The sequence below is a fragment of the Thamnophis elegans genome, chromosome 4 (assembly GCF_009769535.1).
Source record: "Thamnophis elegans isolate rThaEle1 chromosome 4, rThaEle1.pri, whole genome shotgun sequence".
Lineage (NCBI taxonomy): Eukaryota > Metazoa > Chordata > Lepidosauria > Squamata > Colubridae > Thamnophis > Thamnophis elegans.
The window spans coordinates 101,213,403-101,232,571 of record NC_045544.1 but is presented as its reverse complement, the minus strand read 5'-3'; the positions used below and the strand labels follow the sequence as shown (position 1 = coordinate 101,232,571).

At 38.3% G+C, this 19,169-nt stretch overlaps 2 protein-coding genes across 3 annotated transcripts in view; both read right to left on the bottom strand.

Moving 5' to 3' along the window:
* The window catches only part of MSH2 (mutS homolog 2), a 77,040-nt gene extending 69,682 nt beyond the window's left edge, over positions 1-7,358 (bottom strand). The window contains exons 1-2 of one of the 2 annotated variants that reach the window (XM_032216595.1): positions 7,262-7,358; positions 396-550 (exon numbers count right to left, since the gene is read on the bottom strand). In XM_032216595.1, coding sequence (XP_032072486.1) covers positions 396-515 — 120 coding nt within the window. In that variant the 5' untranslated portion in view covers positions 516-550; positions 7,262-7,358. Of the gene's footprint in view, positions 1-395; positions 551-2,359; positions 2,664-7,261 lie in introns of those variants that run through there. The other variant, XM_032216594.1, reaches the window with a different exon arrangement.
* Positions 7,359-8,096: 738 nt separating this feature from the next.
* EPCAM (epithelial cell adhesion molecule) lies at positions 8,097-16,376 on the bottom strand. The gene is made up of 9 exons (XM_032216165.1): positions 15,866-16,376; positions 13,526-13,636; positions 13,168-13,411; positions 12,893-12,949; positions 12,309-12,369; positions 11,886-11,987; positions 11,584-11,763; positions 10,007-10,048; positions 8,097-8,525 (listed from the first exon to the last, which is right to left on the bottom strand). Exons 1-9 carry the CDS (start codon positions 15,936-15,938, stop codon positions 8,484-8,486), a joined length of 912 nt encoding a protein of 303 aa, XP_032072056.1. The 5' UTR covers positions 15,939-16,376; the 3' UTR covers positions 8,097-8,483.
* Between the last annotated feature and the right edge of the window lie 2,793 nt (positions 16,377-19,169).

The following is a 19,169-nucleotide window of genomic DNA, read 5'->3' as shown; positions in this document are numbered from 1 at the left end:
CATGAGTGACAAATAATTTTCTACACCACAAAAAGAGCTACACAATCAAATTTTGAAACCTGACTTCTTTGCCATTATGTTAAACAGAATGCATGAATAAATCTTGTTTTATTTGGAATAATATTCTGAAATAACATTGCTAACATGTAAAAACTTACCTTAGCAATTAAAGAACTGAACACTTTATGCAATTTTTCACAACCCTGCAATCTAGATATAATCTAGATATAATCCACAAGAGGTTTTTTTCACCAGATCTATAGAATATAACATTAGGTGGACTGCCCTAACAGAAACATCTGCAATTGTACACGTTTTGAATTTAATTGCCAATGAAAGAGTGAATAGTTACAGATTTATAAATCAAAACATTTCTGAACACAATGATCACATACCTTATAGGCCAAATACCACTCAGACTCTTTGGTGGATTTATTTCCTGCCTTGTTCTTGTACACCTCAGCCCTGTACTGACGAATCAGAAGAAGATTTCGTGCAAAATATTCAAAATTCATCTTGCTGAGTGCAACACTCTCGAGTTTCTGAGTTCCTAAAAAATAAGGAAAAAAATGAAGGAATACCATTGACAAACTACAATTACAATTTTGGTTAAAATAAACATTATTAAAAGCTATTGTTTCTGATTGGGAAATACAGTAAAAACACAAATAATCTCTGCTAAACATACTTAAACTACAGGACGTCAGATTACAGCTCAGTTGGACAAGATGAGGCCATTTGGAGGAATGCTGTTCCAAAGGGCAGAAACTGGAACAGAAAAGGTCCATTTACTTAGTTTCACTGCTAGATGGTATTGCTTAATTCGTAGGACCCAGAACAACCCATCTTTTGAAATGCACTGGACAGTTTAACATTATAAGAGACATTATGGAAGATACTCAGTCTCTCAAATTAAATTAAGCCATGTATTGTTCTGTAATTTAACTATTCCTTTATTCTATGCATATAATGCTCATTAGCAACAATTCAGTGAATACAAGACTAATCAAGTTCACTGTTCTTATATTATTTTTAACATGTTTTGCAGGCATTTCTATACTTATTTTGCAGTTTTAGTATTATTTTAAGCCTTCCCAAAGCACTAAAGCTTTTATCTGAAGGAATGCCAAATATCCAGAAAGAACACATGCATTCTGCTTTACTTTCTTTGATAAAAGTTTGATATGCAAAAGTCAACAAAACTTTTTTCTGATATGGAGGTAAAGTAGACTTAGTTCAGACATAGATCAGAACATTGACTGTAAAAAAAGCTGGTTATATCTGGATGCTATTACAGCTAAACTTTGTATCGTTTCTTAGTACCAATCTACTGCTTAAAGTGCTGCATTAGAAACCATAAGACCAGATGTTCAAGTCCTTCCTTAGGCACAGAAGCCAGCTGGATAACTTTGTGGGAAAGTTTCCTACACTCTCTCTAAGTCTAGGAGAACTGTTGTGGGAAAAACAAGAGAAAGCCATGCTAAAATGTGGAAAACAAAGGTGAGATAAATTTTATTTGAGATAGTTGAATGGGTCGATACAGAAATTTGGTTTTGTTCCTTTTCATACAGCTTTATTTTAGTCTATGTTTATATTTCATCCATTGTGTGGGCAACTGATATATTTTTATAAATAATGAAATCTGAGTAGAAGTTTTTATAATTTCAAGCTCCTTATGATTGAAGGAACAAAGGACTTCTAAACAATCTGCTTCTAGCCTAGTCTAGTCAAAATATTACTCTGTGTAGTTACTTTATACTTCAATCTTTAATAGATAATCTGAAAAAGAAAAAGCTGGAGCAATAATGGAAAAATATAGGGAAGTTATACTATATATGAAAAGTAAAGTTTAGATTCTGGACCATCATGGATCATTATCATCAACGGTAAACAAGGCAGCAAAATCTCTTCTAGAACACCCGAAGCCAGCAAGCTTAAAATCAGGGCTGGATCATCGGATCACTTCCAGAGTGGATCCATCCACTCTGGAACACAAGGCACCTGCTTACTCTTCCTCTCCAGAAGTGGATTTGAGGAGTCTTTGTCAGATTAACTCTGGTCAGACTGATACTCATCTAGACCCGTGGAATTAGAAATTCCACCACATCCGGCTTGCTGGACAAGACAGATGGGAATTGTAATTAGGAAGGACTACAACGGCTTTTCAGAAGGCTTTTCCAGCGCTCCTGAAATTGTCAAGAGACTGAGCGGTTCGCCGGCATGAGCACAAAGCATGGCGTCTACTGCAGCGTTAAGGTGAAAGAAATAGCGAACTCCGGGAGTGCAGTTGCAACTGAGCAAGCCAACCCTGCCACTATAAGCCCGCCAAGGAGAAGTCACGAAAGCCCCTCAATTCAACCTGAGCCCAGCATCCGAATGATCGCTTGTGTTTTGAAGACCTCCGTCGCCGCCAGGTTTGCATCTTCGCCATGCACCGTGTAGTAGTCGCCGCGCTCGAAGAACCTCACAGTCGTTTTAGGTTTTGCAGGCAACGCCAAGACGGCGCGAATAAAGCCGCTTTCGGCACCCGCGCCTTCGGGCCAGCATCCCTCCCGTGGAGCAGAAACACAAGCGTCTATGGAGGCCGCCATGCTGCAATCACCCGCCACTTCGATGCCGCCAGCAAATAATATCCATTGTCCCGCCGCCAATCCGGAGAGCGAGACCTATTTCGGCCACCGTAAGAGTCCCCGCCCTCATCGCAATGCGTTCTGAGCAAAATAGGCCTTTCGGGACACCGTTTTTGCCATAGCTCGAAGAGGCGTCGCTATTGGGAAGAGAGCGGAAGTAATGCACTCTCCCTTTTACACGGTTTTAGTTGAAAAACGTGCTTCCTTCTCCCCATTTCGTGAAGAAGCTTTAGGTGCATTATTAGAATGTTCTATTAAATATGCACAGGGCTGTATTTTAAATATTCGCATTGCAATTCTGCAAGCACTTTTTTCAGCAGCCTTTCTAATGCAGGTTGTGAATTCTGATCTCAGCACGTAGATGGAGGTGGTAAAAATCGGAAGAATAACTAAAACGTCTTTCAAGCAGTTTGGGAGACAAATCAACCCGTATTTGCTTTAAAGACATTTATTACTATCAAGGCATTTCAAAATAAGACCTCGCAGGTTGTAACATTTAAAACGCGCCATTTTCTGTTGCTTCCACCCCCACCCCTTCCAATGTAACTATCGGTGTGCTTACTCAGAGGTTTTCCCTGTTTCAGAGCAGCTTCAGTGAACTCTTAAAGACAATAGTAGCCTTCAAAATAACTACCGGTAGATAGATTTGGGAGAAAGTCCAATGTAATTCAGTAGCTAAGTACACATATAACTCTAAGTCATGGTTTGTCTTATTATAAAAAATAAACCACCTTGTGTTGCTTCATACTTTGCATTAAGTAATAAGGTAATTTTATTCGTTTTGGATTAATAAAATGAGTGAACCAAGGTACTGATATAAACAAATTTTGAAACATACAAATATTGCATGCAAATATTAAATGCAAAAATAAGATGGAGTATATTGTTTCTAAAATGCTTAGCATAAATGCATGTAACTGGAAAAAGTTGTAAGCTGTCTTCAAAGACATGTACAGTGGAACCTCTGGTCACGACTGTAATCCGTTCCAGGACTTCGGTCGCAACTCGATTTGGTTGTGACTGGAAGCAAGACTGACTGCACATGCGCATTAAAAAAATGGCGCAGAAGAGGAAATCGCTGCAGCAAGGAAAATCGCCACGGCTGTGTTTGATCGCCACCCGAGTATTTGTTCGCGACCAGATGCAAAAAAATTGCGACATTTTTGGTTGGCACCCGATTTCGTCATGGTCAGAAGCATTCGTGACCCGAGGTTCTACTGTAGTGGGCAACAAGCTAAATGTCAGGTGTGTGAAACCACAAGCCCAGCAAGCAAGATGCCAGCTATAACCTCAATCAGGGAACAAGAACAGTAGAACTTATGCGAGACAAAGTGGGTTACACGGTTAAAACTGAAAACAGCATGAGGAAAGGGGAAAGGGAGGTTTTGGAGGGGGGGAATAAACTAAATGCTTTGACTGGATGCTGTGCTAACAAGGGGGGGGGGAGTGAGTCTGTGTAAGGGCATATAAGATGACCTTCATGCTTTGTTCTGTGTTCACCTTTGTTGCACCTGTATTTGCAAATACAGTAATAAACTTTGTTGCTTTCAAATTGTTGTCTCGGATGGATCCATATGTGAACATGCAGTTTACAACAGTACTGTTTATAAACCATGACTGGCGGCTTACTGGATATACAACAAGCAATTGCGTATTTCATAAATTATTCTTAAGCAAATACAGTACTGTAATGTTATCTGACTTCACTATTAGAAGATAGGATATTTTTTTTGATACAATATTGTTCGATGCTTGACAAAGATGTGGAGTGAGGGCTGGGCAAACTCTTACAATGAGGTGGCTCATTGTAGGAGCTCTTACCATTACTATTATTCTATCCTTATCAAGTGTATTACTGCAAAACTTGAAAGCCATCTAGACACTGCAGATTGTTCAAAATGTAGTGGCACAGATCACTACAGGTACACCTAGGTACACTATATGGTATAGGTAGGCTCTGTGATCTTCATTAGCTCCCAATATACTTCCTAGAGGACCATAAGGTGCTGGGTGTCATCTATAAAATTCTCCATAGCCTGAAGCTGGGTTATCTGTAGAACAACATCCCTGGTTGTTCTTACTCATGGCACTAAGTCCTGCAAGAAACTCCAGATTCCCCAATTAAAGAATGTTATCTAATGGTGTTGGAAGAAATATCCATCTGGTTCAGTTCCAAGCTTGGAGAAAGGCACTGAAAACTAAATAGAGTCTGGAGGTTGATTGGAAAGAGGGTTTAATGATGAAGCAGAACCACATGGATTCTGGGTATTTGGAGTTAAGAGTTGGGCTTATTTATACCTTCTCCTGGGTTTGAACTTCCTGTTCCTGTGCAAGAACATGTATTCTATTGGCTGTTGTCAGACTCCCATAAGGCCATGTACAAATCCTTGGAGTTTGTCTGAGCTTAAGTTTGGTTGAAGTTTGGCAGATGCAATGAAGGGACTTGTTGGGCAATTCCTATTGTGACTGAGGGCCAGAAGTGGGCTACATATACAAGCAGTTCTTTGGTTGTGAGCGTGAGCGTGCTAGCTTCACTTGCACGCACCCCTTTGGGAGTGAAATGGAGTTTCAAAGAAGCAGGTAATCAACTCAGGCAGTTCCGGTGAGTAAAGCAGGGGCAGCGCAAAACTCAGCTGGGCAGCGAAGGTGGAGGGAATGAGCCAGAAAATTAATTACAAATGAATAGCTTAGCACAAGGATGGGTGGTGGGGTCCAGCCAGCGATCAAAGCTAAGGGTTCACCCGAACCTGCATGACCACACATAGCAGCCCACCACTGCTGAGGGCTAATCCTACCTTTGTTCAGATCTTGCTGCAGAGAATTTTTGCTTATGAATAAAGCTAGCTATCTCTTTAATTCTTAAATGCTGACATCTGCTGTGGGCTATTAAGGAAGGTGGCAGCTGCTTTCTGTCTCCTAGAGCATGCTTCTCAATTTCTCATCCAGGGAAATATAATATTCTGCCTTTTTAATATTTCATTCTTCTAGGACAGTGGTTCTCAACCTGTGGGTAGGGGCCCCTTTGGGGGTCGAACGATCCTTTCACAGGGGTCGCCTTAAGACCATTGGAAAACACATATTTCACACATATTGTCTTAGGAACCAAGACATCAATTTTATGGTTGGGGTTCACCACATGAAAAACTGTATTAAAGGGTCGCCGCATTGAGAAGGTTGAGAACCACTGGTCTAGGAGATGGGGGGTGCTAACCTACAATGGGATCTAGAAAGCATGCTTTTTCTGCCACAGTGCTTGGCCTCTGGAGAATCACATCCTCCAGGACTAAATTAATCCTGACCCTTCTGAGCTTTTGTAAACTGTTGAAGATTGTGATGTGTTTCAGAGTTTGGGATCTAGGAATTTAGAAGGCCATTGATAGGTTTTCATTGTTTTTTCCAGGTTTACTCTTGATGACCACTGTGTGATTTTTCTCTTTGTTAGTATTGTTTTTATGGGTATTAGTTCTTCAAAGCTGGGGAGGAAACACTATTTACAAGATAGGCAGCTATGTAAATTGATTTAATAATAGTTTGTCAACAATTTATTAAAATCTAGTGGATCAGATTATAGCCATCTGGATTTGAGCTCCATATTAGAAGATACATGAGGATGTAAATTTGGCAATAGTTTGTCCTATTACTTATAATTCTTTTAAATATTGGCAAGATGTATGAGAGATGCATCTGCTACTGGCTCACTGTCTGCTAAAGATGGATCTGGCCCGAGTTAAGAGAGGTGATCAGGATGTGTTCCATTCTACCTGTGTATATATGTACGTGCCTTTGAGTCAGCTTTTGATTCCTGACAACTACATGAAATAGTCTCTCCAATTTTCTTGGCAACATTCTTCAGGTTTAGCATTGCTTCTTTCTTAGGGTTGAAAAAGAGTGACTGGCCCGAGGCTATACAGTTGATTTTGTGCCTAAGGCAGGACCAGAACTCAAGAGTCTCCCAGTTGAGAGCCTAGCCATTACACTGAACTACCTAAAGGAGTAATAAAACTTAATACTGAGATTCTTTTGACTGAGATTCTGTATAAATGTAGACCAGTCCCCAAATATTCAATTACTTATAGAGAAGAAACTTTGCAGCTCCAAATACATCTGAATTATATCTTTTTATTTTTACCCATTTCAGCCAGAGGTGCTTGGCCTTTGCCTTGGTACTTTTAGTAAATGGCTTTTGCCAGAAACTGATAAGACGAGTATGGCTCTGGTAGTTTTCCTGCTTTTCTTGGCAGCTTTCAATAAATACTATCAACCATGATACTCTTTGGACCGCTCTCTAAATTGGTCCTTAGGAAGAATGTTTTATAATGGCTCCAATGTTTCCTGTCAGGCTATACCCAAAAGGTGATGTTGAGGAACCTTTGTTCTATATAAAGGCTGTTGATCTATAATGTCCCAATTTTTTCCATTTTGGGTCTCATGCTTTTTACCATCTACAAAAATTGATGGGGGAAAGTCATTCAACACTTTGAACTAAGAAACTTTCAATATGCTGATTATACCACACTCTACTATTCCCTTACTATCCAGTGATAACAATCAGTACCATAGAGCTTTACCATTACTATGTAAAACAATCAATCTCAACTCCAGTTTTTATATACCAGCAGCACTTTGTTTACCTGTTTGATTTCAGCTTGCTCTCTCTCATCTAGCCCATGTCGATAAAAATAGTGTGCACTCAGAGAGCCACATATTAAAAATAAGCTGGATACTTTGAACTCTGCAGCACAAACCCTGACATATGGCTTCTGTATCACAGAAAGAATAATATTCTTATAGTTTAATAATTAACAAAGAATACTGTAGTTGCAGCTTTTGTCAACTCTATATTACATGCTGTTGTTGACCTTTATACTTGCCTAGATACTTATCTTTTGAGCTACAAAAAGATAAGGGGCAAAACCACTTTCCATGCTGCAAATAAAGCAAGAAACTACCATTTCTCTTTCTGCTGCATTGTTAGAGCTCCGGGCACTTCCTGCAGGATGGCTGTTTTTTCCTCTATTGTGGATGCTATCTATGTGTTTAGCACTTCATGAGGTAGTTGCTTAGTGCTAATGCCATTGGAGCTTCCTGGGCATTTGGGCTTGAAGTCCAGGTGCAGCTAGCAGCTGTCTCCCAAAAAGTCAGGATGGCACTCTTGGTTGGTAAAGGAGCAATAAGACAGGAAACCTCAGCTAGATCAACAAGGGCTGTGGAGTACAAAAAAGCCCAAAAGGCAAGGGGGAGGGATAAATGGAAAGCTGCAATGCCACTGCCATTATAAATGCTGGTGGATTGCAAAGTGCTAAATTTTGATCATCTGGTCGTGAGGTTGCTGCAATGGCTGTAACTGGGCGAGATCATAAGTCCCTTCATTCAAATCTGTCAGACCAACAGTTGTAAATTGAAGACTCCCTGTATTTGGAAGTATCCCGTGCAAGCAAATTTTAACACCAAGAAAGAACTGGTATATACATTTCAAACTTTATTAAAATTCACTGTGTGTAAAAAAATGATTAAACAGGAATATATACAAACATACACTCTTGTATTCGAAAGTGTTACCTGGCACCCTAGACATAAAAATTATCAGATACTTCAACAAACTTTTAAGACATCCAAAATGACATTACTAAGTTACATCAAAAATAGTGATAATGGAATGCCACTTATCTGTTAAGACTAATTATGATTTTTAATAGAAACTTTATAGCTTCCAAATGCAGTAATATGCCAGCTTAGTAGAAAGATTGCTTAAGGATTCAGATATTTTTGTTAAAAAGTAGCAGTCCATGATATTCTCTTCCGTCGAATTTTATTCATTTACCACAGTCATCCTTTTATTTCATGTTACAGATGTTACGAGTTTAGTCCTCTCTGTATTTCATTCATTTCCTTTACCTGAAAACAAAAAAAGTTATTTCTTAATAAGTTGCTTTTTAAATAATTTCTGCCACTACAAAGAATACTAATCTGTCTCCCATGTGGACAACTTTTTCTATGCCATAATTGTGCAAACAAATATGAATACATACCAGGGGTGAGATCCTACTGGTTTAAAAACCGGTTCGCTGAGCACGCGCTTTGCTTGTGCAGTTTACCAAAAGCTCACCTTCAGCATTACTGCTGGTGAGGAAAACAACTGAGGTGTGACAATCTACACAATCCAATTTGGAAAAGAAAATATAGTCGAGTATAGCGCAGGGGGCGGTGGGGCACTTCAAAGTTGGAGCGAACCTGTTCATCCGAACTGGTCTGAACAGATAGAATCTGATCCCCGATACATACCATCAATTTTACATTATTAAGTATATACAATTTAACTCATGTTTGCAAACCCAGTCTGAATAAAAAACACAGATTTTAAGACTGCTACAGTAACTGTTCCACTACAGAATTCTCTCACACTATGTTTGCTTTTCACTACAGAAAAGCTTTCACAAGTTAATCATATTAAACATTCTCCCAACATTAAAAACTTTGAATAGTTATACACATGCCTGTGAACTTACACAGCAATGAAACACTGGATGTTTATTATGTGAATTGGATCATTCTTACTGAAATATTCTTAACTATTAAAGCCAGTTTATATATTTACAGTAGTCCACAATTTATAAACATTTATTCAGGAACTGTTTGAAATTACAACACTGCAAAACAAAGGGATTTATGAACATGACTGAGGTTATAGCTGTTGCAGTGTTCCCATAGTCACATGATTGAGATCTGGGTGCTTTACAACTTGTTTGCATTTACAACAGGTTGCAAAGTACCCTGAGATCAGGTGATTGCCATATGCAATATTTCTTGCCAGTTGCCGCAGGTCAATTGGGAAGCCTGCAGGGAAAGTTACAAGTTACTGCTATATGCCAAGACTCCCTTTCTGAAGACTGGCTAAAAAATATCCATGTCAAAATTTAAGCAGCATTTTCAATTTTCAAACTTCAAGTCTGTTCACCCGTGGGCTGAAAATTCCCCTCCATGTTAAAATCCAAGTGATATTTTCATCAAACAAGCTCAGTGGCTGAAAATCTTCTGGATTTCAGCATGAAGGATTTGCAGTGCTTGAGCAAAAAGGCAAGTCTCTTCGCTCATGGTCCTAAAATCCAAGCAAGACTCTTTCCCCAACTTGCATGCAGCCTGCACTGGGCCTATTGGGGCCTCCCCCACCTCCTTGAGACACCCTGTGCTCTTTATCTGGCACTCTCTCTGTCCGGTAAAATCACTTAACCATGACAGGGAGTGCTGGATGTCAGTCACTGTGTGAACAACTGAGATTCCAGGGGTCTTAAGTCAAGAACTATTTGTAATTAAATATATATAACATTTGTATCACATTTAAAAAAAGTAAAAAGATAGATTTCTATTTAAATAGTTACCTCAGCTTTTTCATACTTGCCCCTCTTTCTTCGGGTAAATATCTGCATGGAGAAAACGAAACAGCTCAGGTATTTTTCTATTCCAACACATTCAAGAATCCAATTTAACAGAACACAATAATACAGAAACTATTGATGCCTATTATCCCTGCCCATTATCCAGTCACCTATAAAAACCATTCCATGTTACTTGTGAAACATGCAGTCTTCAGCTCCCCTATTTGTGCTATTAAAGGTTAATACAATGTGCAACTGATATTTACTTAGAGCCCCGTGCTATGTTTGAACAGTGGGAACAGATCTGAATCTTTGGAGGGTTACTGCACTAGTGTAGGCTAAGAGATGAATCATCTGGCGATTTCTAGATGTTCTGAACTCCCACTGAGGTAGTTTAAATGTTTCATGGATAAATTGTTAATTCAGCAGTCAGGAATAATTTTGCAAAATATTGAGGACATCAGATTCCCTGAACCTTTTGTGGGGAGTACTGAACCAGAGAGCTCAATTGTAATATAAAATCTGTTAAAATAACTAAGAATAAACAAAACTAAAATATAATAAGGCTAAAATAAAATTACACATTGCGTAATAGCTCATCCACCCCAATGTTATAATCATGGCATATGAAACAAGAGTATTTTTCGCTGGCTGGCACTTTAAGTAGATGTTCAAGTCCCCTAGATAGCTCCTATAGTTTTAGCTTCTATGGCAGGAATGTTATATCACTAACAAAGAGTAACACAATAAGACAGAATTGTAGTGAAAACTATTTAAAACTTATCATAAATTTATCTTACATCTTTATTTGTCCAGACTGGCTATTACATTCGAACATTACTACCCCATAAGAATGCCATACAGGTAATCCTCGACTTACAACCATTCATTTAGTGACTGCTCAAGGTTACAATAGCCCTGAAAAAAGTGGCTTTTTCACATCTATGACTGTTGCAACATCCCCATGGTCACATGATGAAAATTCAGATGCTTGGCAACTGGTTCATAGCTATGAAGATTGCACTGTTCTAGGGTCATGTGATCACTTTTTAATGACCTTCTGGCAAGCAAAGTCAAAGGACAAGCCAGATTCATTTAAAAACCATGTTACTAACTTAACTGTAATGATTCACTTAATTGTGGCAAAAAATATAAAATGGGGGGAAATTCACTTAACTGTTTCATTTAGCAACAGAAATTTTGGGTTCAATTGTGGTTGTAAGTTGAAGATTACCTGTATTAATATTATATATAATGATGTCTAATAATCAACATACCTACCAATAGTTTCTTCGACTGATATATATAGAGGTGAAAAGTCAATGATACACCTGGGGGGTTTGATATTCAGTTTTACAGAGTCTTAAGGAGCTATTCTATTTCTTTTGTTGATAAACTTGTTGATAAATTTTAACAATATAGTATTTATGGTTTATCATGGACTGGCTGAATTATAATGGCGCAGGGGAGAAATGGAAAGTTCAAGAGTTGTCTAAAATAGTAGGTTCTATGTTTATCTACTCTAGGATACTTTTTATTTGAACATCAGAATTAAGATCTTCTAAATAAGAAAAACATACCAGTACAAGAATACCAGCCACTATTGCCAGGACTACAACCACAATTACAGCAATAATTCCAGGAGTCAAACGTTTCATTGTAAACTCTGGTCTTTTTTCATCAACATAATATATAATTGTGTTCTCAAATCGAAGGGGTTTTCTTTCAACATTTGAATTGACAACCGAATCCCCTTTGACCTGAAAGACCAAGAACATGAATTATTCATATATTTTTTAAAAAAATACAAACTATTGAAATATAGCAAAAATTCATGCCAATAATTCCACTTTACTTTCCTTTAAAAGCTCCACATACTTACATCTTTCTCAAAATAATATGCTACATCAGCTATATCCACATCAGTATTTCTTTTTTCTGAAGCATTTTGTTTGAGATGGACACTAATGAAAGGTTTCTCATACTGAAAGAAAAAAAGATACTACCATCACATTAAAAAATCACATATCAAGTTTAAACATAATTTTTCTGTTTTATTTTTCAGTAGTTAACCAGGCTTTTTAAATCCCTATTTGATAAATAGTTCAAAATTTGAATTAAATTAACAAAATATTTTAGATAAGGTCTTGATATAGTACAATTACATATTTAAAATGGACAGGTTTAGAATCTACCCTTTAATCAGGGTAGATTCTAAACCTTCAAAAGTAAAATTTATATGCTCCCATGAAATATAACCCAAAGTAAACTTCCCATGAAAATATCCAATAACTGTTATACGTACTTTAACCTTTATGTGTTTTTCATCCAAAAAGTAAAGTTCCTTGAAGTTTTTTCCAATAGTACTGGGAATTAAGGAAAGAAATTAGAAACTCTGAAATATCTTTATGACACAATTTTAGTACCGAAACCTACATCAATCACTCCATCACTTTCCCCTTATGAAAACTAGCTGGATATTAGTTTTGAACAACTTGCTGTTTATTTTATACTTCAATACATGAGCTATGGCTTAGTAAAATAGAATATTAATAAAATTAGCATAAGAAGTCAATTTGCTCATGTTTTGTCTATTTCTTTGCAAGGTTAGGTAAGTGAGCCAGGAAAAAGGTATACATAATCCAGCTTATTCTATGGTTTATTAGACACAAAAGGTTTGAATAATGAAAGACAACTAATTTTATATTTTTATGTATATTCATATACTTTTAATGATCTCTTGTTTTGGTGTAGGATATCACAATCTTGTATTTAGGAATCATGCACAGCACATTGTGCCAAACATTTTCTTTTCAACTACATTGTGAAAATCATTTCATCTACTAAATTGCTACACTTAAGTAGACCATGATAATTACCAAGACATACCTTTCAAGAGAAGCTTCATCTTTATTAGTGTCATACTTTGCTTCAATAATAATCCAGCTAAAAATAAAACATAAAACATTTTGCTCAATTACTCTGAACATTAATTACAAGGTTAAGAAATAGGACACTCAACTTGTGCATTTCTAATTTTTAATCTTAATTTGTTAATGATAAACTTGTCAGTATAAACTTTTAAAATGTTATGATATTGATGTTTTAACCTTAAAGTACAACATATAGATCTTAAAATAAATTCAATTTTAAATCAGGTTTACCTTGTCCTTACTACTTCTTCGCATGTAATATTTTTATCACTCTTTTCAGTTCTTCGTACTCCAGCACTGTTCACACACCAGCAAGTCTTTGTTCCATTGCACTGTTTCGCTTTGAAATTGCCCTTTGCATCACATTCTGGATCATATATGCCATCATTGTCTGCATGTGCATGTTCTGGTCTTTGACTTCTACCTGATTTTAAGCCAGTCACTTCTGCTTTCATCAATAGGCATTTTGAAGTCACTAAAAAATAATAAAACCAGTAAAGAGTAACTGGATCATGTTAACTTAAATACAATATTTTTTGTCAGAAAGCAATGGAAAGTGTAATGGAATTTGTTCAGTTCTTATACTTACGTGTCTGACAGTTCACTGTGATATCCAATTGTCCAATTGATTTACACTGGCATGCACCATTAGCACCTATAGAACAATTTGTCCGTTTGTTCATGTCACATGAGCATCCTTCTGTAAAATTCAAACCAAATTATTACAAAATAGTCTTTTGTATTGTGTACCAAATAGGTAACTATTTCTATTTTTTTGTAGTAGATACCTGTGAAATCAACCTACTTCAGGGAAAGATTCCTTTGCGAACAGAAAATTCAAATTAATTACAATCTGGAATTCTGACTCTGTAATAACTAATACCATATCTGAAATTTTCTCTATATTGCAATTCCATAAAGATTCTTGAGTTGGATTTAAAACAAAGCATGTATCTGCTTATTGATATTCTAGATAATATTTTTATGTAACATGTTCATCATTATAGACAAATTTCAATAATAAACTCACAGGGAAAAAATCCCAAAAATATTATTTTTGATATTATTTCAGTTAAAAATATAATTCCAATTTAAATCATAGGTCTCAGGGATTGCCAAAACTGCTACTTTTAACATTTATTCTGTAGACCTCTTCTGAAGAGTAACTGTTATGTCTACACACTTTCAGACTGTAAGTTCAGAGCCCTAGTTCTGCAAAAATAAACTAGTATTACAGTATAGGTGAACCGCCTTCTCAAATGTACCATACCTTTTTCCCATTATAGTACTAAAAAAAAAAACACCTCCCAAGTATCTCCACCCACTTCAGTGAAAAAAATTACCTGGGAAGCAACAGCAAAGCGCATTTTAACAGGGATTAACAGTCTTTACTTCCTTTTACAACCAGAGTTTAATTTCCTGACAATCAGCTCTAGAAAAGTACATTCATTTTGGACATATATGAAACCAAAACTATCCTATTACAATTTGGTAAGAACTTGTGTATGATCAAATGAAAATGAGGGGGAGGAAATTCCCAAGATAGGGGTGGGTGGGGAGGAAGCAATGGTGGTTTCTACAGGTTAGTTTCCAATCATAAAAAAAGATAAAGACTCCATGTTGTACTTGACTATTTATAACTATGTAATCACAACTACGCTTTCTCAAATATGCAAAAGTGCTTTCTTCTGGGAGATATTGTTATTTCACAACCGAGCCTGTAACCCTAATATTCTCTGATTTTCTAAGCATTAACCAAACAATCCCACTTTGGTTTCAAATTCTGACAAGGTGAGGCAGGAACCATCTACTTTTCAGTCATTTATATACTTAAAGATATTTTTCCACTCTCATGCAAGCATGGCACAAGCATGCCCTGCTGAAAAAATCCTTATTCTGCCTTGGACTCTGCCTTCATATTCTCCCCAAACCAATAATGGAAAAGCATTGTAAGCTGCACTGGTATTAAAACAGTATTTCACCCTTTATTTTGAAAAGGGCAGACTCAAGTTGTATAAAAGCTTATAGACTTGTCATCTATTACCTTGGAGAAAAGTCAGATAACTCCAGCAGCTTAAAACAGAGACACAAACAATTAAAAATGAGGACAGTAAACTTTACACCAGTATAGGCTTTGTACCAACCTAAGATGAACGGCTAGAATTTCAACACAAAAGTAGGGAAACACCCTAAGAAAACTTTAAAAGAGCTCAGATAATGCAAAGCTACTATATTCAAGGCTTTACAAATCAGAAAACTATACAAAACCTTCCATTTTAGTTGGGAGTTAAAATGGAGTTGCCACTGATCTACATCTACTATTATTGGTACATGGGACAGTTTGTCTTTTCACGTTAAACTAAATCCAGGTTAAAAAAATTAAAATTAAAATCAAGCATGTTAAAGAATTCTGCCCATCTTTTTTTGCGAGTAAAACCATAAAGGAAGGTTATGGCTAAAGTGTACTAAGTTAATTTCTTAAGATGATTCTAAAGCGAATCTAATTTTTAAATGATTTAGGACAGAAAGTTTCCATTCCTCGGACAAAAGCGATACGGAAAGTTTCGTGCCGAAGGAGAGTCCGGGAACTCCAAATCGATTTGCCCTCCAGGGGCGGCGGGAGCTGCCCGAGCGCCATGGCTCTACAGGGCGTTGGCTCTGCGTGTCCGCCTCCAACTCTCCGGGAGCCTCCAGGGACAGCCTGCTTCTAACTGCCTCCAGATTGCCCCAGAAGTCGCGACCAAGAAAGCCCGGCCACTTTTGTTCCTATCCACCGACATGAAAGCAACCTGCCCCTTCCTCCACGTGAAGGCCGGGAATCTCGACCAGGTGCCATTTTGTGCGGGGTTCCTCTTCCCCAAGGCGCACGCACGAAAAGCAGGGGAGCTGAAAGAGAAAAGTCGGGAAAACCCGACGAGGGAAGACAAACCTTGGCTCCACGCCGTAGCGGCGAGCGCCAAAAGCGCTCCCAGAAGGAAAACAGCCCTAGGCGGAAATCCCATCGTTCGCGGGGTCAGAAAGCAGGTAGACGGCAAGTAGGTGCGGGCGACAGTCCGGTCTCTGTGTCTTCACTTCACCCTTTCTTCCTCCTTTTCTCTCAAGCTGCTCAGCAAGTTCCGCAGGAAAACTGAACTCCTTTCAGCCGGCCGCGCCCGCCTCCTCAGGTTACACCTGGTTTCCCACGCACGCAGGCACTTCGCCTCAGCACCTGCGCCGCTCCTATCCCCCACTACTTCCGCTTCTCCGAAGGTGAACCCGCAATCTCGTTGGCTCCGGGCTCTTATAGCTCGCAACGCCACCTGCACGAAACTGGGAGCGGCCGCCAGGCGGGGTTTGTGCAACAGGGCGACGAGAACTCACCTGCGCTCCCGACTAGCCATATATAGACTTTTCCGGATGAAATACGTTGCAGGAAGGAGGTGGTACAATGTCGGGATGTTTCGGTGGCTGTATGTGAGGCAACAATAGGCGAGGCGGTTGGAATATTCTAAAACGCCTCATCAACTGTAGGAAGTTAACACCCTCTCCTAGAAAAATGAAATATCCTGGGAAATATTGAAAAGGCAGAATATTGTATTTCCCTGGATCAGAAATGGAGAAACATGTTTTTAGGCAGGAAGCAGACTCACTCTTAATAGCCCCCACTTTCTTAATGGCCCATTAAAATGCCCAAGCCAGTCGATTCTACATAATAAAGAGTTCTCCCCTTCAGCTCCAGGGTGATGGGATTAAGGCATGATAATATTAGCCTTCCACAGAAACTCACCACATAGTATCTGGAAACTCAAAACTTGGCCCCATGGGAGTATGACAACCAATCGGAATACATGTCTTATGCAGGAACAGAAAACAGAAGTGGGGCCAAACAGATTATAAAAAACCCAAGCCCTTTCTTTGCGCTCTCTCTTCTTCACCCAATTTTGATGCATGTGGTCATCTTTTCTGTTCAGGACTCAACCCATGGTGTTCTGTCCACCATTAAACCATCTTTTCAAACAGCCTCTATGTCTCCCTACTTGGAGCTGAACCCAGAAGGACGTTTCTTCCAACACAACCATCAGGGAGATTTGTTCCACTGTGGTTTTCTTGGCTCCCCCCCCCCCAAATATATTTTTACCAATCTTGGGAGGACCTATCTACCAACTTGTTTACATTTACAGTGGAGATCATAGGAAATGAACAAAAAATGGTTTGAAACAGACGAATCCATTTAGTGAAGAATACTGTCGTTTTAGATGTGACAACGGCTCAATTCCATACATTTTAGATTTTCACAATGCTGAGTTTAACAAAGTCTTGCTCAAATAGTTCATACAAATTAATAATAAAAGCAACACAAAACTATCAGTGAGCTAGCATGGATTTGTGATGAGCATCCTTGAAGAACAAGCTGTCTCCTTCCCCCAATAGCAAGGCTGGCTCTTGGTGTTACAGCATTTTGGGGGCGGGAGGGGATCCTATTAAATGAACTATACCTAGAACTCAAAAATATAAAAATGATGCATAGTCAAATTAATAATAAGATAAAGATACTTGAAAACTGCAGGTATTAAGTGCCCTATAATATAGGGGGATGTTTTTTTAAAAAAATTCTTAGATCCTTCCCTTTGTATCCACAATTAAAAATATGTTTCTTCCTTTCTATACTTTCACCTGAATAAATTAGGGGGCTTGTTTCTATCTACATTCTGGTTTTTACTGTCTTGTACTTGATCATGGGTCCTCAAACTATGGCCTGGGAGCCACATGTGGCCCGCCGAAGCCATTAATCCAGTCTGCGCAGGACCATGAGGCTGCCCCACTCACATCGCCCTGCCCACCCTTTGGCCAAGCGCAGGACTTACCTTCCCGAGCCCCATGGGCTAGAACTGAAAGGTAAGGCCAACCTTTGGAGGTGGGAGAGGTGAAAAACGGATACTCCAGGAGGCAAAAAACAGCTGAAAACAGCCCATTTTGGCTAAAAAACCAAGCCATTTTTGCCTGTTTTTGGCCTGCAGAATGCTTCTGGAGGTGTGTGGGAGGTAAAAAACAGGGCACACAGATGCCCCAGGAGGCCAAAAAACTGGAGAAAATGGCCTGTTTTTCACCTTCCCTGCCTCCAGAAGATAGATAAAGAGAGAGAGAGAGACAGAGGGAGAGAGAGAAAGAAAGAGAGAGAGAGTTCTCAAGCTCCTTGGGGCTGAGAAGAATTGCTGCAAAACTGAGTAATCTGAAATGGACCACTAGACTTCTAAACAACTGAAAAAATGATCTAGTAAAAAGAAAAGGCAACCAAAAGAGCAAAATGCAAACAAAAGCAAATAAAACACTCCCAGGAGCAAAACAAAGTAAAAGTTTAATTTGTGTGCATTGTTCAATAGACTGTTTAATTGATCACACCCACCCAGTCACATGACCACCTAGCTACATCCATCCAGCCAGTCTGGCCCCCCAACAGTCTGAGGGATCATGAATTGTCCCCCTGTTTAAAAGGTTTGAGCAGCCCTGTACTAGATTTATGAGGACAAACGTGAGAAATGTGCTCACCTTGTCAAATTGCTGTGACTCCATTAATATTTATGGTTGTGACAGAATGATTTCAGACGTTTGTATTCAGAGTTAAATATAAATCAAATTTATTACTTAACATGTTCTTTTGTTAAGATGATACATTTCTTAATAAACATATAATTCAAACATTCAGTGAAATCAGAACTATCTTTACATGCCTGCTGTGCATTGCACAGGTTTATGATCTGGAAAGTCAGAATAAATATCTATTAGAATTTTCCCAACTTCCAAATTCCCATAGCATTCCAATAATTGTTCATTTAGCATTCCAATAATTTGTTTATTTACTGTCTTTCTATTTCACTTTCCTAACAAAAAAAAATTCTTAGATAGCTTGCATCAGAAAAAAATAAAAATACAGCACAGGTAGTTGTCAACTTAACAGTTCATTTAGTCTGTCTAAGTTACAACGGCATTGAAAAAAAGTTATTTATGATTGTTTTTCACACTTTTCACTATTGCAGTCAAAAGTGTGATCCCCATGGTCACATGATCAAAATTCAAATTCTTGGCAACTGACTTACATTTATGACGGCTGCAGTGTCCTGGGATCATAAGATCACCTTTTGTAACCTTCTGACCAGAAAGTCAGTGAGAAAGCCAGATTCACTTAACAACCATGTTATTAACTTAACAACTGCAATGATTCATTTAACAACTGTGGCAAACAAGGACATAAAATG